Here is a 25,057-nt window from a genome sequence, read left to right on the forward strand (position 1 = left end):
TTTCTGTTGTGCAGACCCATATAGCGTTAAGCTGAATTACGCACGAAGGCCCTTGCCTCGCTTGACGTCGAGCAGCAACACGATTCGTGTTGTTTTTTCCTCGGTTTCATGAGATTTAAACTAAGTTCTCCTGCACAAACCAATTATTTGTCAAGAATCAACAGTACAGTGTTCTTGCTCGGGAGTCGCAGGAAATTATGGAGGACCTATAAACACATATATACTGCGGAATTAAGACCACAAAGAATAAATACTTCTACGAATTCTTGCCAATCGCACAGGTTGTTTAACGTAACATGAAAAAAAAAAAAAAAAAAGGGTATTTCGGAGGGGAATTGATTTAGTTTGTAGGGTTTAACGTCCCGAAACGACTCAGGCTAGACGTCGTAGTGGAGGACTTCGAAAATTTCGACCCCCCTCCCAAGGATTTTTAACGTGCACTGATATCGCACAGCGCACGGGCGCCTTGCTTGTCGCTTTCACTAAAAAGCGGCTGCCGAGCCGGGATTCGATCCCGCATCCATGGGAGCAGTACAGTCGAGCGCGCCTAAACACTCAGCCATTTCGACGAGGCAAATGACGAAGTCCGGACAGATGATATTGGTTGTAGATTAGAGTGACCCAGGCTATTTTTCCTTTCCTGTTGACTGTCTTTATACTTATGCAGAGGGCTATGGAACGAAAAATGGTAGCCGTAACGTTAAGATATAGGAAGCGCGCAGAATGGGTGAGAGGAAAAATTAAAGAGCACTGCAGGATCTGCATTGGAGTAATGCGAAAGCACGGATGCTGCTGTTGGTTGCTTCTGGTTGCTTCTAGTTGCTTAATTCACTTCTTGTTTACCCATTTTAGTCTTCGGTACTTTCAAATTGCGCGCCAATCCCTTCCTGTGCCCTTTTTCGGCTCTATACTTCCGGTTGCGTGACGTCAAATCCTTGACGTCACCCTAATTGACTGCCTTAATTAACTATTTTAGTCTTTGGTACTTCCAAACTGCGCATCAATCCCTTCCTATGCCCTTTTTTGGCTTAACTTCAGGTTACGTGACGTCACATCTTTCACGTCACCTTAATTGACTGATTTAATTAACTATTTTAGTATTTAATACATTCAAATGTGGCGCCAAGCCATTGGCTAATGAGACCATTTTCGCCTTTACTTTTACATATTTTGCCTCTAATTAATTACCTAATTTACTTATTGGCCTAATTATATTTTCGGACACAGCATTATGTTACCCTCTATTGATTGACACCAGTCATTAACCTCTACCTCTTCTCAATTACTCACAACTGCTGCAATTGTGAGTAATTGTGCAGTTGCTGCAGTTGTGAGCACCCGAAGGCCGTCTATACATCGGGAGTTCCCATTGTGACCCTATCTCGAGCGAGGTTCGTGCCAATTTGGAAAAAGTTTGGGCGCACTCACGCTGGGCACGTTGTCACCAGAGCACATTCCCTCGGAGAGGAGCCGGTCCCGTATCTCCCAGGCGAAGATGGACGGGCACTCGCGCTTGAAGGCGGCGATCTTGCTCACCACGTCGGGGGTGGCCACGCGCGGCTTGCTGCCGCCGATGGCTCGCGGACGGATCGAGCCCGTCTCGTAGTACCTGCGCAAAGCGGTCGCCTATTGGCTCAAATGTGCATCGGAAATTAAGAGAAACTGCATCATCATGCAAAGACCGCCTAAGTCCGCGCGCAACACACCGTTCAGGAGCGTTCTTCTACGTCTAAGATAGATTCGCACCTGCTGGGAAACCGTGCTGTTCATGCGTGATATATATTACATCGCAAAAAGTTGCCGGGCTAGTTGGTACGCATGATTCTTGGAAAAACAGCGTGTATGGTAAAACGACACAAAAAGAAGAAGTAGATAGAGCGCTGAGTTCTGTGTCTCTCTGTGTCTTCTTTCATGTGCCCTGTTACACAAAATTCGCGCTGTTTTACCAAGAAAATATAATGCTTTCCAGAGACACCTTGCAGGGCCGCGCATACAGCACCATCATCACCATAGCATCCTAAGTTGTGGTTAACAACTCTAAAAGATTTCGAATGTTGAATAGCCTGGTGATTTTTTCAAACAACCCGGTTTATATCTTTTTTTTTTTTTTTTTTTTTTTTTTTACCACAGCCAGGTCAGCATTCTGAATGACTATCAAGAGAGGTTACGCGGTAGCGACTGAAGTATGCATGTACAAGAATTTATAAAAGTAAAGATGAATAACATAAAATAAATGCCAGAACTTTAAGCCCAGAGGAGAGCGCAAATATGAAACATGCAGCTTTATCAGCTGCACCTGATGCTCTGCCTTATTTTCCGACTCGATACAGCGTAGATATTCGCTTTCGATGCGTAGTCGCTGAAAGGACCTCTGTCTATGGAACAAGGCTTTCAAGATTAAATTTGGACATGTGACTGTTTTCTGTTATTGACGAGTGCTCGGGAAAAAAAATACATTTTGGCGCTTCGGCGTGTTGAGCTCTTGATTGAGTCAAGGTCGCAATAAGGACTGTATTTCAACAGAGGCAAGACGACCGCCTGCCCATGCAGTCAAGTTTGGATGCTGCCATTGTACGAAATCAATCCAAAGCCTTCAGGTACGGCTGGTTACATTGTCTACTGCGTTGATTTGTCAGCTGTTGATTTGCATGAAAGGGAACGAGAGTTGAAACTATTACTCAGCATAGAGCCATCCCTGAGAATTTACGGCATGCCGCATGGAGGAGGCCACCAGCGACATCAGCACTCTCGTTTCTCTCACGCGAGCGAGTGAAGCTTAATTGGCCGTCCTCTCAGAAGTATACGGCGACCAACCCAACATCTGCCTCTCTGCACACAGAAAAAAAAGAAAAAAAAAACAGTAACGCGTGCTGCACTACATTCACGGACGCAAACGACACCAATGTGCTGTGCGATGTCAAAGCGCTAACGATATATATCCCATGCAGCGGCCGAAGTCGTTCCGGATCCTGCGTACGCCGGGATAAATAAGGCCGGGATTCTGGGTCCTCTAGCGCAGAGTCACCGTGACCAGTATTACCGTTCCTATACACGTTATAAGCGATGAATGTAGGGTAATATGTAAAAAAATACTGACTGACCGAACGCGATCTCTCTGAGATGTATCTGCTAGAAACGACTTTCACGCTTTCTGAACGCTATGCATGAGATACTGTATATTCGCGTCCTGTGCCATTGTATCACTATGTCAGCACCCACTTCCTCCCCTCCCCCATCCCCCGCTCCCGCCTTTTTTCTTCTCGTTTAGCAGTCTAGCTCTGTTGAAGCCCGGAACCTGTTGACGTCACCACTCCGAGATCACAAGATTGCTTTCTGACCAGTCAGAATAGGACATCGATGCGAGTTGTTCACCTGCTGGCCAATGAGAGTGAGCCGTTTGCGGACACGTGATCCAGGTCGGCCGGGGCCATGTGGGCCTGGGAGAGCGACCCCTCGCGGGACTGCGGTGACGGTACAGCTATGGCAGACATGGCCCAGGCCCACCTGAATCGCATGATAGCGCATCGGTGACGTCATTGCGCTTTTGGTTACAAGCTGACAATGGCCCGCGGGCAGCTGCACTATACGTAAACTCGGGAAAGATGCCTATGGCGTGTACATATATATTTCTGTGAGAAGATACGAGATAGAAGTTCTAGCTCTGAACATTTCATTACCTTCCGCGCGTGCTGTTATACTGGTCGTTGCCGTTGTTTCCCAAATTCAGGAGCGGCCGCATTTGTAACCGGCGCGCGAGAAACCGTAGCCTTGCGCACATCTGAAGATTATATGCTTCGATATGGCGTGAAAAAAACAAACAAATAAACATTCACAATGAATGCATATTTCTTTGAAGTTATAATACTGGCCATCTACATCTACATCTTGTAATACTGGCCATCTGTAGATGGCCTGTATTACAAGACGATATACCGTCTTTTTTTGTATTTGAACATTACATAAAAATATCAGCCATTAAGCACTCAGTGGCATTGATTTGCATTAAGCAATTAAAGATACAAATATGCAAGCAAACTTTTGTTTGAAGGCTGCTGAAGAAACAGCGCCACAATCAATTTTCTCAAGACATACATGAAGACAAAAAAAAAAAAAAAAAACGAAAATTCCGGGAGCGCTGCGGAATCTACACTGCAGAAATGCGAAGGCGTGAGGGTTGCTGGTGCACACGGTGCATCACGTTTGCTTTCATTATCATTATTAACTTAATGCACCGTCATTATCATAGCTAATGTCATCATTGTCATTATCACTAATTGCAGCCTCATTGTCATCGCTAATATCATACTCACGGTAGACAAGGAAAATTAAGAGGTGCGTTTCGCGACGTGCTCTACATTGCCTTTTGTTCAGAGTTTTTTTGGCTGGGTGTATCCTATTGCGCATCGTGTTGATTTAATGATCTTCTCTTAATCATATGTGCATATTCCATGAAATAGGACATAGTTTCAGTGTAACAACTACTATGCTTAAAAAAATTTCCGGGCGTGGCGCAGTTGGTGAAAGCGCTCGGCAGGGAATCCAAGAGATGGATTACCAAGATACTTTGTTGGGCGAGTTGGTAAACATCCATTGTTAATTTGTATATTGTCCTGTGTCTTGCTGTTCGCGCTGTTTAAATTAACCAAGAAATGGAGGTTCAAGTCCCGGTGGAAACAGGATTGTTTATTTATTTTTAACTACCTTCCTCGCGGTAGACTGGCACCATTTGGCTGTATCGCACGGAATCTCGCGAAGAAGTGTAACACTTCTCATGGCCGGACCGACAGCGTCCGCGAGTATGAGCCATTAAAGGCTTTCTCCTTAATATCATTGGCTCGAGATGCACGGGGCATCCAAGTTTGGGCTATAAAGAAACGTGAGAAGGATAATGACCAGGAGGGGACTTGCCTTCCGAGTATCTTGGAGACGCATCCGTTGGAGACCTGTAGGATGCGCGAGATGTCGCACGGCCTGGCTCCGGAGTGGGCCAGCTCGACGATCTTCTGGCGCGTCGAGTCCGGCAACGGCCGGCCGTTGACGTACACGCCCCCCAGCTGGTTGACGCCGCTGTGCCCTGCGCACACAAAACGATAGAAGGAGATGATAAATGGTCACACGATTTCATGAGACGTTTTGGGGACGCACTTTTTCCATAAATGTTAAGCGGGCTTCACCTCAATGTCACTTACCAGTCTAATGGAAGAACAGTATTATGTACTTTATGAAGCGGTACCAGTCAGCATTGTTCCCATGACAACATGACATGCATCTGTCACGCTTCGGCATGCTTGCTAGCCTTTTAACCTTGCATTATACTAATGGCTAGAAAAAGAGGACCAGCAATGTGGGGGAGCCAACTTTACAAATTCTGAAACAGAGTCGTATGCATCAATATGAGGCCAACTTCATTCAAAGGAGTGAGATTGTCGCACCAGAGGGATATATGAAGCATGCAACCTTCTGAACGTATGCAAAGGTCCCCTGTACACTTTAAGCGTTTTTCGTCATTTTGGCCTAAACGTTCCGATTCTAACTGCGTTGCCACAGCCATTAGTCCTTTTCGACACTAACAGTGAGATTAACCGCTAGTCGGATACGAATCATTCGCTTGTGCGCAACTGTTGGTCTGAGGAGAGCAACGCAAAGGTGCGACTGTGTGCATTCAAAGAGGACAACAGCTACGAGAAAAAAATTATAAATTGAGCACCGGAAGTAGGAAGTCAACTTCCGTCTTTTATGTTTCCTAATCAGTTGCGCTATCTACTTATGGAAACTAATTAAATCAATTTCTTTAAATCGCACAGATACAATTAATTTACATCACCAATTACTGTTCACAAAGTAACATTAGAATTATGGGAATCATTGCAATTATTTCTTCTTTTCTTTCTAACGCACAAACTTACAATAAGATCATTAGACACAGATCCTGTACAAGCATTCCAGGTTCCTAACATATAGGCACCTACCTGCCGGGGAGGCTCAGTGGTTAAGACACTTGATCGGCTTCATTGCCACAGTACCTGGATTCGAACCTGGCTGCGGCTGCCGCGTTTCGATGGGGGCGAAATGAAAAATGCGACCATGTACTGTGCGATGTCAGCACGTGTTAAAGATCCCCAAGTGGTTGTAATTCTGAGTCTTACACTAAGATTTCCTTCATATATAGTCTGAATTACTTCGTGTTGTTTAACCCTATGCACATACCAACCAACGTCGCAGAAGTAACCGAGCTTCAAAGCTTGACATCGATAGAGCAGACAGTATATGAAAGAATCCGTGCGGAAATGAGACTAATTCACAGCTCTGCTGTGGCATCCGTCATATAAGACATGCTCAGCTTTCAGACGTTAATGTCCAAGTATCTCACACCATATCACACTACGTTTTTAACATATGCACGCATAGGTGTCATTCCACAAAGTGAATTTCTAGATACAAAACGGCAGTAAGACGCAAAGACGCAAAAACGCCCGCTGCCGATTGCCTGTTTCCCGCACAGCAGCCCGCTCGAGTATAGGCTAAACATATAAAGATAAAGAAAAAAAGGAAGGCGGCTCGTTTCTCGTTCAGTGTGTTATGTATACTTCACCTCTGGTATTCCCCAAGGACATAAGGCCGCTTTCAACAGGTGGCAAGTTCAAAACTTGTATCCTTTCCTGTGTACACTGTTCAAAGCCAGGTCCCTCTCCGTCAGCAATCTAGCTGGCTCCAGCAAACCCAAAAGCGAAACTACAGGGCCTCCTGCCGCGTCCGAGTAGCACTTACACATCTTAACTAACTGGCGTCGCCGTGTCCCCTTTTTCGGCCAAGTATGCGCACCCCCTGCGGTGGCTCAGTGCAAAACAGCGCACAACAGCATGCTGGAGGACACACACGGCCACAAACGCACTCGCGTATCACAAAGCCCTCATCCATCCCATTTCTACAGCGATCATGCCGCACCGCCAGCGGCGGCGGCCGACCTCCCGCGGCGTAGCGCAAAGGCAGTTCTTCGCTGGAGGACCTTAATCTGTTAAGCCCTCTCGAACGGAGTACACGAGCGCAGCGCCGTATACCGCGTGTTTGTCGCCGTCTCCACCGCGGTCGTCTCCTCGTCGTGAACGCGGGCTCTTTTGCAGCTTTGTGAAAATTTTTCGTTTTTGTAACTGTGCCCGCTGCCCGGCGTAATTGGGGGCCCGACCATGACGGTGGCGGGAGACGAAAAATGCGCCCGCTCGCCCGCTTTTGTGCGATCTCCCCCTACCCATCCCTCTCACCCGTCCTCTGGTTCCCGGGCTCCCTTTTGCCCTCAACTCCAACCGCTGTGCCCCACAGACTCGCGACCCTGCTGCTGTCTTGCAGCTCGGTCCCGGTACACGGGCTGGGAGTTTCCGCAGGTGTGGTCTACACCACTTGTGCTCTGTAAAGCCTCACCGTAGTCCATGGTGCTAGCCGCCGACAAACACTCGACCAACTATGACCATATATGGCCCTTGGGTGTTTGTCGAAACCATCAGGGCTCTGTATCATGGGGACTTTATAAGTCCTTGTCCTCCATTTATAGCACAACTCACATATGAATGCTTCCATAATGCCCAACCCCACGCAGAAAAAGATTTGTGCTCTGTTTGCATTTAGCAAATCCCTTCTCTTCGACACATTATCGCGTTTGAGTATCGACGGTTCTTAACAGAGAGCCTTGAGTATATTCGTGGGAATGGGATCACGGCAGCCTAAGATCAATCATGTCACGAATACTCATGAGCCTGATGACAGAAAAGTAAATGAGCTGGTCTCAGCCAAACGAGAGTCAGGCGAGAAATTGAGGGGCTGCGAATTCCTACTACGAAAGGCATCTCATTCGGGATGATGGAAATCAACTATAGGGTATGTATATGAGAGGGGGACATCAGAATCAGCCTTCCAGGACCCTTTTAATCCCTACAAGCCTTGCAGGTTAAGGCGGGGCTTTACGTGTGGAGTGGTATAGCCTGCATGCGCTCTCGCGGGCACAAAGGCAGAGCTTAAGTGTCCCCATAATTTTATTTTACATCAGAAAGCCGCCCGCGCAAAAAGGAGGCTCCGATGACTTAAGTGCGAGTGGCATGAGGTTGCTGTAAGCTATACATACTTTACTGCATGCTTGACTGCAGTCTTTTTTTGTTTGTTTGTTTGTTTGTTTGTTTACCGATTAAAACATGACGATACTGACGTTGCTGCAAAAGCACTCGAGCTGCGCCAAACCAATAAAGCTCGAACATCTGATGGGAGCTTGGGTTTGCAGAGTACTATAGTTTCTATGAAGGAAAGGTCAGAGGTGCGACTATGCGTGAAAATGTGGGTTGATATTTAATTAACTGCCGACAGCAACACCAGTCATGGCCAAGCGACCTTATCTCCTCTGAAAGATGTGCACTTGGCCTCGGTGCTTCATGACATGCATGACGCAATTTGCATTCTATTGCACGGATACCTTTCGCCGAATAATGGGTAATCAGAACAAAAGCAACAAGTAATTATAGGCAGATTGCAACAAGTATTACGATGCATTCGTTGCAGGAAGCAAACAACGTATACGCGGTTAACAAGAAAACCCAATCGTCGTGCGTTCAGTCGTGTTGATTTTCTGACGTGTGAGATCACTCATTCGCCATCGTTCCGACATCGCGTCGTCCGATTCGGGTCAACGAAGGAAAAGGCCCTGCAGCAGGCGACATGGCAGAATCAGAGCCAAAGAAGCAAAATCGGCAAAAACGACAAGTGAATCAAGCCTTCGCCAGGGCTGGAGCGGGCTTCTGCAAGCATCGCGCGCCCGTGGCGCGCGGCGTTCGATTCGGAACCGCGGAGCTCGCGTATTGTGCCGGGCCGAACAATGACTCGCGGAGGCAGTTTTAACACGAACAGCGGGGGGGAACCGCAACCCACGGGGGAGGCTCGCCGCCTCTCCTTTTATAACGCTCACTCGGCTCCGCCCCCTCTGCCATCATTTGGCGCACACACGCACACAACTTCGTACAGTTCCGCGAGCGCTCACAAACGCGCTGTGTACGGGCACAAACTCGTGCTGTCCGTGAGCGGCACCATGATATGTTCGTGCTATGCAGCACACGTGAGCGCGGACAGTACCTATCGGAAAGGGGGGAGGGGGGGGGGGGGATAGCGAAGCGACGAGATTGAGACACAATGGCATCCTGGGAAAGGCCTCTCCCATCGCTCTCCCCCCTATCTTTTTATTCTCTCCACACGCGGCTACCGCGCGGTCCCTGTGTGCCCCTCGATTTTCGCTACGTCCCACGTCTTGGCGAAACTAGGTGCGTGGACAGCAGTGCTGGACGAGGCAGCTGCTGCTCAGCCGCCACTCCCATTACTGTGTCTGCATGTGTGCACATCGTGACGGGCATGCTTCGTGCGTTCCTGCATAGAGAAACAAGTGCCGTTCAGCCGCAGTGACTGACGCTCGAGAGTTTTCAGTGTGCGAGAAGTATACACCCTCTTCATCAAATTCGCCAAAGTCTGTCTGCGTGAACCCGCAAAATATTGACAGGAATTGCTATCTTGGCAGCACTTTTCAGGTGGGAACCGAGCCCGCTGGGACTCTGAATTGCGAGTCATACGCGATATAATCATATATGCCATTCACGGAACCTTGACACGGCTTCATTAAAGCAGGGCTTCATATATATATGTCGGGTTTTCTTCCACACAGAGCGGTAGATTATACTGCTAATGATACACAGTTTTCATAACCACCTTGATCGGCCGCCATCATTTTTCTATTTGTCTCGTGCGTGCGTGCGTGCGTGCGTGCGCGCGTGTGTGTGTGTGTGTGTGTGTGTGTGTGTGTGTGTGTGTGTGTGTGTGTGTGTGTGTGTGTGTGTGTTCAGATAATGGTAATCGAAGTCCCATGACCATCTTTCGTTTTCAATTAAATTTTCATATGTGGTGGGCACGTGTCTGACACACAGCTAGGAACCAGCCTTAGTTTTGCAAGATAAGTAGTTTTCTGCGCGCGCGTGTGTGTGTGTGTGTGTGTGTGTGTGTGTGTGTGTGTGTGTGTGTGTGTGTGTGTGTGTGTGTGTGTGTGTGTGTGTGTGTGTGTGTGTGTGTGTGTGTGTGTGTGTGTGTGTGTGTGTGTGTGTGTGTGTGTGTGTGTGTGTGTGTGTGTGTGTGTGTGTGTGTGTGTGTGTGTGTGTGTGTGTGTGTGTTCAGATAATGGTAATCGAAGTCCCATGACCATCTTTCGTTTTCAATTAAATTTTCATATGTGGTGGGCACGTGTCTGACACACAGCTAGGAACCAGCCTTAGTTTTGCAAGATAAGTAGTTTTCTGCGCGCGCGTGTGTGTGTGTGTGTGTGTGTGTGTGTGTGTTCAGATAATGGTAATCGAAGTCCCATGACCATCTTTCGTTTTCAATTAAATTTTCATATGTGGTGGGCACGTGTCTGACACACAGCTAGGAACCAGCCTTAGTTTTGCAAGATAAGTAGTTTTCTGCGTGCGTGTGTGTGTGTGTGTGTGTGTGTGTGTGTGTGTGTGTGTGTGTGTGTGTGTGTGTGTATGTGTGTGTGTGTGTGTGTGTGTGTGTGTGTGTGTGTTTTCAGATAATGGTAATCGAAGTCCCATGACCATCTTTCGTTTTCAATTAAATTTTCATATGTGGTGGGCACGTGTCTGACAGACAGCTAGGAACCAGCCTTAGTTTTGCAAGATAAGTAGTCTTCTGCGTGCGTGCGTGCGTGTGCGTGTGCGTGTACGTGTGCGTGTGTGTGTGTGTGTGTGTGTGTGTGTGTGTGTGTGTGTGTGTGTGTGTGTGTGTGTGTGTGTGTGTGTGTGTGTGTGTGTGTGTGTGTGTGTGTGTGTGTGTGTGTGTGTGTGTTCAGATAATGGTAATCGAAGTCCCATGACCATCTTTCGTTTTCAATTAAATTTTCATATGTGGTGGGCACGTGTCTGACACACAGCTAGGAACCAGCCTTAGTTTTGCAAGATAAGTAGTTTTCTGCGTGCGTGCGTGCGTGTGCGTGTACGTGTGCGTGTGCGTGTGCGTGCGTGTGTGTGTGTGTGTGTGTGTGTGTGTGTGTGTGTGTGTGTGTGTGTGTGTGTGTGTGTGTGTGTGTGTGTGTGTGTGTGTGTGTGTGTGTGTGTGTGTGTGTGTGTGTGTGTGTGTGTGTGTGTGTGTGTGTGTGTGTGTGTGTGTGTGTGTGTGTGTGTGTGTGTGTGTGTGTGTGTGTGTGTGTGTGTGTGTGTGTTCAGATAATGGTAATCGAAGTCCCATGACCATCTTTCGTTTTCAATTAAATTTTCATATGTGGTGGGCACGTGTCTGACACACAGCTAGGAACCAGCCTTAGTTTTGCAATATAACTAGTTTTCTCAGGAAAAAGCATCGTATATCACTACAGGTGGAAAACGCCGTTCTTGCCATTTCAAAACGTTGCAAGTTTGGAGCCCTGTTGATTGCACACTAAAATTTTAACGCGCAATATTTTTTACTCAATAAAGCTATGGACTTTTTACTTTAATAAGCGTTATTAAGAGCGTTTTTTCTTTCCTCAGTTGTTTTTAGTAAAAAATCGCAAACTTTGATCCAGGAGTAGCGCGCTTAATCTTACATTGGCAGGAACACTTAAGTTGTCGTCAATACATCTTTTTTTCGGATTGATTATGCTGTGTTAATTCTTGATTTCGCGTAAAACTTGAAGCTGTAGACTGTTAGGTGATTACTCCACTATGCATAAAATTTCGCCAAATTTAGAAAACAAAGGAACAACTTTGATTCCTTGAAAAAAAAAAAAAAAAGAAGAAACCACCATATTCGATTTTTATTAGAATCTCCCTGAAGAACCTTGTGTACCTCGGAATCATTAGGGACTGAAAAGGTGTTGCAGTATATTGTTTAAAATTATAAATATTATTATAAAATGGGAGCATGTACTGAAAATTGTCAATAAGTTAGCCCTACATTCTGGCACTATCCAATAAGTTGTTGAGATTGACACATTTTCAAGGTACTACGCAGACCTTGTTCTTTACTCTTGCAGAAATTTGAAGTTTTGATGTTGTTTGTTAGCTCTCCATATTACATGATATTGGCCAAAATTTAAAAAAAATTAAAAATAAACAAATTTGATTCGAATTTAAATAACACTGCCATCTTCGATTTTCATTTAAACCACCTACAACAATACTCACTTCATAAATATCAGGCACTAAAAAGTATTGCATTATGTAGAATAAGAATATAAAAAATAAAAACTCATCGCATCGTTTTATTCTGTAGAATTGATTACGCCTTCACCCTTAAGAAGCAGGCGTTAGAAATTCATTTCATTATTTGCTGAATTTAGTTATATTTTATCTCATGTATATCCAAAGCCATCAGTGCTTATAAAGTCATTTTCTTCTTGTTGGTTGATCATAGACTAAAATAAAATGAACTCGCTATTTCTTGTCATATCACGCGAAAACGCAAGTGACGGTTTAGCTTTGAACACACACACACACACACACACACACACACACACACACACACACACACACACACACACACACACACACACACACACACACACACACACACACACACACACACACACACACACACACACACACACACACACACACACACACACACACACACACACACACACACACACACACACACACACACACACACACACACACACACACACACACACACACACACACACACACACACACACACACACACACACACACACACACACACACACACACACACACACACACACACACACACACACACACACACACACACACACACACACACACACACACACACACACACACACACACACACACACACACACACACACACACACACACACACACACACACACACACACACACACACACACACACACACACACACACACACACACACACACACACACACACACACACACACACACACACACACACACACACACACACACACACACACACACACACACACACACACACACACACACACACACACACACACACACACACACACACACACACACACACACACACACACACACACACACACACACACACACACACACACACACACACACACACACACACACACACACACACACACACACACACACACACACACACACACACACACACACACACACACACACACACACACACACACACACACACACACACACACACACACACACACACACACACACACACACACACGCACACACGCACGCACACACACACACACACACACACACACACACACACACACACACACACACACACACACACACACACACATATATATATATATATATATATATATATATATATATATATATATATATATATATATAGGGAGGGGGTTGAAGCTCTAATGGGTCCGGTAGGTCATAAACTTGAAGTAGGTGACACACGGTGAAAAAACAACACTTTATTCCGACGCCGGGGGCAGGCCTTTGTCAAGGAATGTACATTCCTTGACAAAGGCCGGACCCCGGCTGAAACGTCGGATTAAAGTGTTGTTTTTTCACCGTGTGTCACCTACTTCAAGTTTATAATATATATATATATATATATATATATATAGAGAGAGAGAGAGAGAGAGAGAGAGAGAGAGTTGGTTAGAGAAATAACCCGAGTTACTGACATTCTATCTTAAATCAAGAAAAAGAAATGAGCATGGGCAGGACATGTAGTGCGAAGAGAGGATAACCGATGGCCGCTGAGGGTAACAAATTGGATTCCGAGGGAAGAAAAGCGTACCAGGAGCAGCAGGCAATTAGGTGTGTGGATGAGGTTAAGAGGTTCGTGGGGTCAATTGTGGATACCGTTAGTAAAAATTGCAGTGTGCTAATTATCTTTTTATGTGCTAGTGGCATAGGTATAGCCCAGACCTGAAGAATTTTCATTCATCTATATATTGTACGTGTGAGTTCGCTTCTTATTATACAAACAGAAGCCTTTACTAGCGTACTATTTCCATGCATCTTCCTTTTTTACCTGTCTTTTGGGCAGTGTTATTTTTAGGCGTGAATTAAGTACCCCATAAGCATGCTTTGTGAGACTTTCTTTGTGAGGAATGTATTACAAATTCTCTTTTCTGTGCAGGTCAAATACGTGGCGCATTCCCGCCCTGACTGCGAAGATTATCCAGTCCGTTTCTGCAACTTGGGTGTAGTATGAGGTGAAATAAATTAAAGAGGGTTGCAGAATCTGCATTGGAGTAATGCGAAAGCACGGATGCTGCTGTTGGTTGCTTCTGATTGCTTCTATAGTTGCTTATTTCACTTCTTGCTTACCCATGTTAGTCTGGTACTTTCAAATTGCGCGCCAATCCCTTCTTATGCATGCCCTTTTTAGGCTCTACTTCCGGTTGCATGACGTCACATCCTCTACGTCACATTAATTCACTTCTTGTTTACCCAAACGCAGCCGCCGTGGTCGGGTTCGAACCCGGGTACTCCGACTACTGTGCCGGAGTACCCGGGTTCGAACCCGACCACGGCGGCTGTGTTTCGATGGAGACGAAACGAAGTGGCGTCCGTGTGCTGTGCGATGTCAGCGCACGTTAAAGATCCCCAGGTGGTCGAAATTACTCCGTACCTCTCCCCTACGGCTCCCCTTTCTTTCTTTCCACTTTCACTCCCACCTTCATCCCTTCCCTTACGGCGAGGTTCAGGTGTCCACATAGCAAGTGTGACAGATACTGCGCCTTTCCCTTCCCGTGAACCAATTATTACTCTTTGGTACTTCTAAATTGCGCGCCAATATCCCTTCCTATGCCCTTTTCGGCTCTACCTCCGGTTGAGTGACGTCATATCCTTGACGTCCTTAATTAAGAGAGAGAGAAGACTTTATTCACGCCGACGTGGACCTCGGGGCAGAGGCTCAGCCAGGGGGAGGGTCTCCTTGCGGGCTCTCCTGCCTTAATTAACTACTTTAGTCTTTGGTACTTTCAAATTGCGCGCCAATCTCTTCCATGCCCTTCTTTAGCTCAACTTCAGGTTGCGTGACGTCACATTCTTGACGCCACCTTAATTGAGTGATGTAATTAACTATTTTAGTATTTGATACATTCAAATGTGGCGCCATCGAATTCTAATGAGACCATTTTCGCCTTTACTTTTACATTTTGCCCCTAATTAAGCAACTAATTAACTTGTCGGCCTAATTATTTTTTTCGGACTCAACATTACCTCACCTTCTATCGATTGACACTACTCACTAAACTCTATCACTTTTCACTTACAACTGCTGCGGACACGATTTTGCGGACACGTCTGCGGACATGGTCTGCGGACGCGGACTGCGAACAGAAATCTGTGAACATAGCGAAGTAATGCTGTCGCATTAATAAATACCACGTTATGTTATTTTCACTGATTGTTCTGTGAATTATTTTTGTTCATTCTGCACCGGAACTATATGACTTGAACACAACATGACACAGCCTACCCCACCTGAAACATTGCTCACTGTTACACTCCAGACGGCATACAAAATATTGCAACATTTCAGCATTACCTTTCCTTCCAGAAAATCTTAAAACATATTCGTCAGTTTTGTTCCTGCTTCCAGTGAGCAAGTTTAAGATGCAGATTGGTAATGATACTCTTGCGTGAACAGCATATGTATAGCACTAAATGACGCATAGACCCCCTGTGTAATATGGCATTACTTTAAACTGCTCGGATCGAGGGTAACATTATCCTTTTTTCTAGTGGTATAAACTTTCACTACAAAGGTGCAAAACTTTGCTCTCTCTGTCGCAGTATAAATTTATACTCTAAAACTGTAACTTTGCACCTCTGCATACAGAATAAGCTCACGTCCTCAAGGTGCGAACTTCCACCTTTGATGGAAGGGTATATTTATGCCATCTACAGAGTAAAACATAGGCCTTTATGAAAGGTGTAATATTATACCTAGATAGCTTACAGTTACACTGCTTGTCAGGCTGCAAGTTTAGGCTTCCAGAAGCGTAATATTACACTACATGCAATGGTATATGTAAATACTTAGTCTCCGAGAAACAGCGTAACCTTACCCCAAAAAAGGCGTCAACTCAGCGACAAGCTATTTATCCCCCAAATAAGAATAAGATCACACCCTTTATTATTATTATTTTTTTTTTTTTAGAGTGTAGATAGTTCTGCGGCGATAGGAAGCGTACAGAGTGGGTCAAGGAAATAACTCTTACTGAGATTCTATCCGAAATCAAAAAAAAATAAATGAGCACGGGCAGGACATGTGGTGCAAAGAAAGGATAATCAATGATCGCTAAAAGCAGCCAATTGGACTCCCAAGAGAAGGAAAGCGTAGTAGGGGACGGCAGAAAATTAGGTGGGTGGATGAGAAGCTCGTAGGGGTTAAATGGATGCAGCTAGTGCAGGACCGGGTTAATTGCAGAAAAATGGGAGAGGCCATCGTCCTGCACTGGGTACAATCCAGCTGATTTGTTATGTATATATATATATATATTCTGACGACGCGATAATGGGGGAATAAGTGATCTATAATTTCACGAGGTGTGAAAGGTTGAGCCACTGCACCCCGTGTCCTTGCGATATCGCCAGTTTTCACAGCCGGTGTCATGAGGACGCTGTCTCTAGTCTTGTTAGCGCCTACCAAAAATGTAGAGGCGCCACTGGATATTCCTGTCTTAGCATCTTAGCAGAATATATATATATATATATATATACTGCTAAGATGCTAAGACAGGAATATCCAGTAGAATATATATATATATATATATATATATATATATATATATATATATATATATATATATATATATATATATATATATATATATATATATATATATATATATATTCTACTGGATATTCCTGTCTTAGCATCTTAGCAGTATATATATATATATATATATATATATATATATATATATATATATATATATATATATATATATATTCTACTGGATATTCCTGTCTTAGCATCTTAGCAGAATATATATATATATATATATATATATATATATATATATATACTGCTAAGATGCTAAGACAGGAATAACCAGTAGAATATATATATATATATATATATATATATATATATATATATATATATATATATATATATATATATATATATATATATATATATATATATATATATATATATATATATTCTGCTAAGATGCTAAGACAGGAATATCCAGTGGCGCCTCTACATTTTTGGTAAGCGCTGACAAGAGTATCACTCTCGAGAAGAGACAGCGTCCTCATGACACCGGCTGTGAAAACTGGCGATATCGCAAGGACACGGGGTGCAGTGGCTCAACCTTTCACACCTCGTGAAATTATAGATCACTTATTCCCCCATTATCGCGTCGTAACGGCTGACGGATGCAGGCGGCCAGCTGAAACAACCGTGCACCGTGCGATGCCATCCAGCACTCTTGTCGTTGCGACTGAAGGAAGAAGGAAAATAAAATGCGCGGGCCTGCTACTGGCTCTGTAGCTGAGCCACCCCCGCTGCCTCGTGTGGACAGAAGTGAAAATAGAGAAGAAAGAAAAAGAAGGAGAGAAAGACGCGCGTCGGCTACAGGCGCCGTACATCGAAACGGTAGCCGGTGCAATGACGGCCTGCAAGGAATAAAATTAGGGTGGCAGGCTAGCCCCCACCGCAAGCGGCAGTGACCTACTAGCCCCAGCCCCGTAAGGCCAGGAGCAGTCACCCACCAGCAGTACTCTTTACAGAACCTCAAGTCAAGTGGTTGAATTAGTGATTTCGTACACTCCACTGTCCCTCCCGTATATATATTGCCCCGCTGCGATGGTGCAGTGGTAACTTGTAAAACGCCCGACTACTGCGCCGGAGTACACGGGGGTGCGATTCCGACTGCTGCAGTGTTTTGAAGGAGGCGAAACGAAGTGGTGTCCATGTGTTGTGCGATGTCAGTGCACGCTAAAGATCCCCAGGTGGTCGAAATTACTCCAGAGCCATCCATTATACGGCACCCCTTTCTCTCTTTCCACTTTCACTCCCACCTTCCTCGCTCCCCTTACGGCGCTGTTCATGTGTCCACAGAACAAGTATGACAGGTACTGCACCTTTCTTTTCCTGTGAATCAATTGTTATTATTATTATTCCCTCACTTATAGCCTTCGTTACAATCATGTCATCAAAACAGCTGAGTCGGTATAAAACTCCTCGTTGATGCGACTGAAGCAAGAAGGAAACGAAAATGCACGGGCCTGCTACCGGTTCAGAAGCAAGTTGCTTCGGCGTCGAGCTAAATGCGCCGAAAATAAAAGGGGGCCGTAAAATAGCTTGACTATTGAATAATAGTCGCATTAAAACAGGAAGTGGGATCATATGTCGAGTTGAAAACATCAAGCAAAGGATCCGCTGCATCACTTGGATCTCGCCTCCGTTGCAGCCTGCAAAAAAACTGCCGAGGGCGTGTTTCCTTAAACATTGTAGAGCCCTCTGGTATAATGCCGGCCTTTTATCAGCAGCAAGGAGGGTGGGTGCTGTTTGCTTGTATCGCGCTTGCTTCGCCAGACGTACCGCATAAATCTTTTTCGCTACTTCGTCTATATGCACGCGAGCTCATTTCGTTGTTTAGTTCTTTATTTCGTCGCTATAGAGCTTCGAGGTGGCGGGCGATGAATGGATCCGCGCGGAGAAAACCGTGGTGGTTTTCACAACGGCGGCCACCGTGGCTTCTTGTGGCGCACATAAATTACCACGCAGATAAGGGAGGCGGAGCCCAAAGCGCCGGGGGATCCACGCCGTGCGCGCCGAAACCGACCGGTAAGGAACACGCGCGCAACACGCCGACGGAAGATTAATTCCCCGCTGCACGGCCATGGATATGCTCGAGGGAGAGAGAGAGAGAGAGAACAAGCAGGGAAGCGAAAAAAAGTTGTTTCCCTAGCAGCGTTCTCTGTGTATATAGTTTAGTGCAGGAGCGCTACAGAGCCGAGAACATGCCGATGCTATTATATATAGGAACGTCTGATAAGCCGTCCCACAAACTGCGTACAATAATAATAATAATAATAATAATAATAATAATAATAATAATAATAATAATAATAATAATAATAATAATAATAATAATAATAATAATAATAATAATAATAATAATAATAATAATAATAATAATAATAATAACTTGTTTCCAAAATACCTTGCACTGCTTGCACTGTTTTCATTTAAGATTACAACGTGCAATTATTATTAAAAAAAAGTGGTCCTTAAGGCAATTTAACTACAGTTGCGCATAGCGACTTCTTATGCCAGTACATGAGGTATGTTATGAGCAGTGTTTTCAGTTTTAGTCCTTTGTCATCGCACATGTTCATGTATAATGTCTAATAAAACGTTTTCTAAATACACGATATATCCTCGCGACTCTCTCTTCTGTATAATCTGCCCGCAAATCATATATTAACCAAAACGTTGACAAAAGAAATGTCCCTTCGAAAATCGCAGAGCAGGCGCGCGCAAACACACGCACGCACACACACACACACACACACACACACACACACACACACACACACACACACACACACACACACACACACACACACACACACACACACACACACACACACACACACACACACACACACACACACACACACACACACACACACACACACACACACACACACACACACACACACACATATAATATATATATATATATATATATATATATATATATATATATATATATATATATATATTCTGATTTTGTATAGAAGGAAAGCGACGCAAAAAATAAATAAAATTACGGTGTTTTATATTTTCCTGTTTCGCCTGGCACTTAGCGGAAACGAGTGTTTTGTGCGAAGAAAACGCTCGCGCTGGCCTTTTGGCTGCGACTGGACGGACAAGGGACTCCATCCATGTAACGCAAGCACCGCAAGGATTTACCGAAAAGCGTCATCACGCGTCGCAAATGGGCCATGCATGCTTGCTATAACTCAGTTTCGTCTCTCTCTCTCTCTCTCTCTTCTCCGCCTCATGGTGACCTTCCTTGTCTCGTATACTATTTTGCGTTGCTCTATGTGCGATGATCAGGCGTGTTCAGCTGGAGAACGGGCGTTATTTTTTCTCACCTGGTTCTGGCGGTGCAATGGCGAACCCCGACCGCAGCTGGCACACATCTGGGCACGAGGGTAGACAAAGAGAATAGAGAGAGGGAGGGGGAGGGAGGAGAAAGGAAGAGGGAAAATGTACACTCAGCCAGCGCACGAATGAGGCATATGTTTAATATGCACATGGACGCCAGCACAAACGGCACGTAATGATGCCGTAATTGTAATGAGAGTGTATATAGATACTTTCGATTGACCCGTAGAACTTATATGATATTAATGGGCCCCCCCTTTCGCAAAAGAAGCGCAAAAACGCTTCTGGAGGAAACGCACCGTCACAACACAATCAACCCGCGCGCCTTGATTATTTTATACTGCGTGAACGCGCATCCAGAGAGAAAGAGAGAGAGAGAAAGGCGGATTACACAACATGCATCGCATCGTGCAAGTTCCCTATAGGAATCACGCCTCTATTGGCCCATTATACTCCCAAAGCATTTCAGTCGATCATATATACTATATGTAACTCTATAGTCTACTTTAGTATAAAGTATCAACTAGCGTCATCTGGCGTTACTCAACAGTATCCAGTACACAAATATTGATGATGAATCAAGCAAGGTATAGTTGGATTTATGAAAGCAGCTTACTGATCCAGGAACTGAATGTGGATATACATGAAAAACGCTCTTCGAAAATGTCTCTGTAAAGGAGCCCTCCAGTGTGTATAAGATGCTTGCTTATAATTCCCTGATAGGATTTGCTCATGCATACAGTTGTATCATATAAAATAGAAACAAATAAACTGCACTTCACTCCAGTTTCTCTTTGTGAGAAATATAAGCTGATGATGGTGCCGCATGCATCTGGCCGTTCGATGACAGAATGGCTTCCCAAGAAATCTTGCGTTTCAGTGTGCTCACAATATATATATACACATCCATAAACTGGTGCCGCAAGCCAGAGAAAGAAAATTATCACACGAGAACACTTGATCGTTCCGGCATATACCTATGTGATTTATTCTTTCGCGAAGGCTGTCAGATTTCTTCTCCGGTTGAAACGCTGCCTTTCTACAGTCCCTCCTCCTCTTCTGGGCAATATCTGGAGAAAGGCAATCGGTTCTGCAGCGATACGCGAACCATCAAGGCATGAGAGCGCGTTCGAGTGCGATCACCTTGATTGTGGTATATAAATTCACGCTTGATTTGCGAAACGATTCAGCCGAGGGAACATTACAAAGACACAAGAAAAAGAAAAGAAAACGGTAAGAAAGCAACAGCCCCCGGCCAGAGGAGCGAGTGGCAAGAAGAGAGAGCGGGGGATTATATAGACGGCTTGTATGTATACGGGCATGCATGCGTTGTGCGGGCTCTATAAGTGGAGGCATCGCGCTACATTTACGCAGTATTGATTCTATGTTTGCTCTCTATAGCGGCTGCGAAGCTGTGCGGCTGAAGGGAGTAATTGCCCAAAAGCTCCCATATACCCAAGGTGTGTTACTTTGGCTCCGCGAGGTGCATAACAGCGGTTTGGGTGGCGATGGTGCATTAGTGTCTCCCTATATTTAGCCTGCCTTGACTTTGCTGTGCAGAGAAGAGCCCTATATAAAGGTCGTCCCCTTTAGTTGTGTCGCGTATATATAGTGGGATACGAAGTTGTTTTCTTTCGAAATGCTGTATGCTTTGCTCGTATACGTGCATACTTCACTCTTTGTTTTCTTGCGTTTCGATATATATATATATATATATATATATATATATATATATATATATATATATATATATATATACATATATATATATATATATATATATATATATATATATATATATATATATATATATATATATATATATATATATATATATATATATATATATTTCCTTGGCCTCGCCGACTGTTGGCTTCTTTCCTTCATATATATATATATATATATATATATATATGTACGGGAGTTCCAGCTAACTTGGACCAAGATTATAAAAAATATGGTTAGCCCTACCACAGTGAAACCAATTCAGAGCTGTTCAGAGTCGCCTATGCTTTTCTCATTCAATAAAGTTAATTAGTGAAAACTAATTAGCTATTCTTGTAATTATTAGCTTGAGAGAAAAAGTGTCAATGCAAAAGTTGTAGATCTTTTCGAAAACCAGGTAGCTACGCTGTTTTCATCACGTTATCTTACGCCGTCCTATTTATATGCTTTGAAAAAATGTTGTCACGTGACCAGCTGTTACTTTAAATCATTCGCCAAGTGCGTACATTCAGCTCCATCGAGCACGGCCCAGAAAAGCAGATTTTGTTATCTCAGGCGCGAATCGAGGCTTTGTTGACGCTGCAGTCACGAGGAAGGTTTTTCTCTTTTTTTTCTTTTTTTTTTTTCATGCGGCCGGAGTGAACTGTTTTGGGATGGATGAATGGTGTGTTGCTATGATATTTGCAAATGCAGAATGTGGTCTCTGCAGAGGCTGGCGGTGATGCTGTGGAACCCTTGAAATAGGTCTGGCGTGTGCAATGCTTCCCAATATAGATGCACTCAGAGGAAAGCCCAGGCATGTGCGTATAGGGCCTGACCCTGGGCTATACTTGGAGGGAACGCAAATTGGTCCTGCGCGTGTTTCATAAAGCCAGCATGCACACACGTCCTTAATTGGGCAGGGGTCGTTTTGTTTTGTGGAACTATCAGCTCCGCATACAACGCATATATTCTACTGCCTTTGTGTATGGAAAGTAAATCAACATTAAACTAAACGCAGCAAAATACAAAGGGTGTATATATACCTTTACGCTATATACACGCGAACTGCATGCAATCTTCAGCAACATGCTTTCACCACGCAAGTCGGCAAGCTGTGCATCCGCAAAAGGGCACACACCATGCACGCGCGCGCGCGCACCTCTTCATTTTCCTGTCCGCGACAGCTCTCTGGTGCGATAAGGGATGCGGCGAAAAGCAAAGGACATGCTTTCCAATACACACAACCCCCGTGGCGAGCGGCGAAATCACGAGCGAACGCCACCGATCCATTAAAGACTGCCTCCCAAGAAGGGCACCGTTGCCGTGGCCGCGGAGGAGATGAAACAATCGCCACCGAAGCATATCTCGAGACATGGCGGCGCCCCTGTGTCCCCCAGATACAAGAGCTCGGCGGGATGGCGCCGGCGAGGCTGCTGCAGAGACGTGTGCGCAGCGAAAGGCGTCGTCTCGGTCAATGTGTGTACACGCGCCTTCGGATTCGGCTCGATCTGACTGTCGTTGCTCCGGTACGGCTATATCCCTCACGAAAATGGACACGGAGATAGTTGTTAAGTATCTGTGGCACTCACGATCCGACAGGATGTCAACAGAAACTCGGATCGAGTGCACTGACCCCTGCTTAAGCCCCATAACATTTTGATGCGACATTGTATACGGTATCCTGTACAGATTCACAAATATTCAGGGTTCTACGGTCGAAATTTATCCTGTAGAGATTCACAAATATTCAGGGTTCTACGGTCGAAATTTATCCTGTACAGATTCGCAAATATTCAGGGTGCCCCAGCTAATTAACGTAACCAAGATTTTAAAAAATAATGATTTGCGGGCTAGCCAATTGAAACCAGCTGACAGCTATTCAGAGTCGTCTATATCTATTGTCTGTGGTATTTTTGCGTTCGCGAAGTTTAAAAAAAGCTAGGCTAATTAGCTAACATTTTTGTTTTTGGCTTGAGGACCGAAATGTCAATGTAACAGATGGTAGATCATCTCATCGTCAACACCAGTTAAACCAGCTGAGAGCTGTTGAAGAGGCGCCCATTTTAGTCTGGAATTTTTTTTTTTTGTTCACCAAAGGTCTCTAATAAAGACGTACCAATTAGCCGAACCTTCAATTACTGAAATAACCTATCAATGCATAGGTTACAGATCGTCTCGAAAAATGGCTTGCTGCGTTGCTTCCATCCAGCAAAACACTTTTTTTTTTTTTTTACCGACAGTAAACAATAGGGTCTATTTTTTTTTTAAGCTACACTATATAGTGTAGAAAATCTCCCACACTTCCGATGACTTTTTGCTACGCTAGTGTAGCTGATGTAGCTTAAAAAATGGCCCCAATAACTCGCTCAGTAAATAAAGTGACAGGAATCGAAGCCACTTCAAAGACTCGAGGCGCGTCACAGATCACAAAATCTATACTTTTCTCTCGGACCACACTTTATGGTGATCTCCCCTGATGGGGCTGGGGCAGGTAGGTCACCGCCGCTTGCGGCGGGGGCTAGCCTGCCCCCGAATTTTTATCTGTTATAGGCCGTCATTGCACCCGCCACCGCTTCGGTGGTGGACGACGGCTGTTCTTTCGGCGCGCGTCTTTCTCTCCGTCTTCCTTTTCTTCCTTCTCTATTTTCTCTTCTGTCTGCACGAGGCAACGGAGGTGGCTCAGCTACAGAGCCAGTAGCAGGCCCGTGCATTTTCTTTGCCTTCTTCCTACAGCCACAACAACAACAACATTTTATCTGGGTCGCTTTCTGTACGTGATGAACATGTGCGCATGTTTAGGCTATTCGTTAGTCATGTGGCAGCGTTCTTTAAAGGCCAATGAATAAAGCTACGTAATTCGTAACTTGATAAATGCAACATAGATAACCATTTTCCTAGACATGTCTGCAACTGTTGCATTGCCACTTTGTTGTTGAAGCCAATAACTAGGGGAGCAATTCTTCTATGATGACTAGAAAGTTTACTGAACCAAACAAAAAATTCGCACACTATAATAATCGACTCTGAACGCTTTCAGTCTCAGTCTGGAACACGCTTTATATTTTAAAACCTTGGTTACATTTAAATGGACACTATACATATACATCAATACCAGGCGTTTCAACGAACACTTTCAAAAATTCTTGAAAAAAGTGAGTAAAAAAAAAACATTTCCAAAAATAAGCTCCCGACCGCTGCAGACACAACATGCTGCAAGCTCCTCTACTTATCTA

At 44.6% G+C, this 25,057-nt stretch overlaps 1 protein-coding gene across 1 annotated transcript in view; it reads right to left on the reverse strand.

The window, feature by feature from the left end:
• Positions 1-25,057, reverse strand: part of LOC146190468 (paired box protein Pax-6-like) — a 78,764-nt gene that overhangs the window by 28,095 nt on the left and 25,612 nt on the right. Inside the window, exons 3-5 of the mRNA XM_084600166.1 lie at positions 14,866-14,924; positions 4,909-5,074; positions 1,429-1,609 (exon numbers count right to left, since the gene is read on the reverse strand). Of these exons, the coding sequence (XP_084456292.1) occupies positions 1,429-1,609; positions 4,909-5,074; positions 14,866-14,924 (406 nt within the window). The remainder of the gene's footprint in view (positions 1-1,428; positions 1,610-4,908; positions 5,075-14,865; positions 14,925-25,057) is intronic.

The sequence above is a fragment of the Amblyomma maculatum genome, chromosome 4, assembly GCF_055883805.1.
Source record: "Amblyomma maculatum isolate TAMU_Amacu chromosome 4, ASM5588380v1, whole genome shotgun sequence".
In the NCBI taxonomy this organism is placed as follows: domain Eukaryota; kingdom Metazoa; phylum Arthropoda; class Arachnida; order Ixodida; family Ixodidae; genus Amblyomma; species Amblyomma maculatum.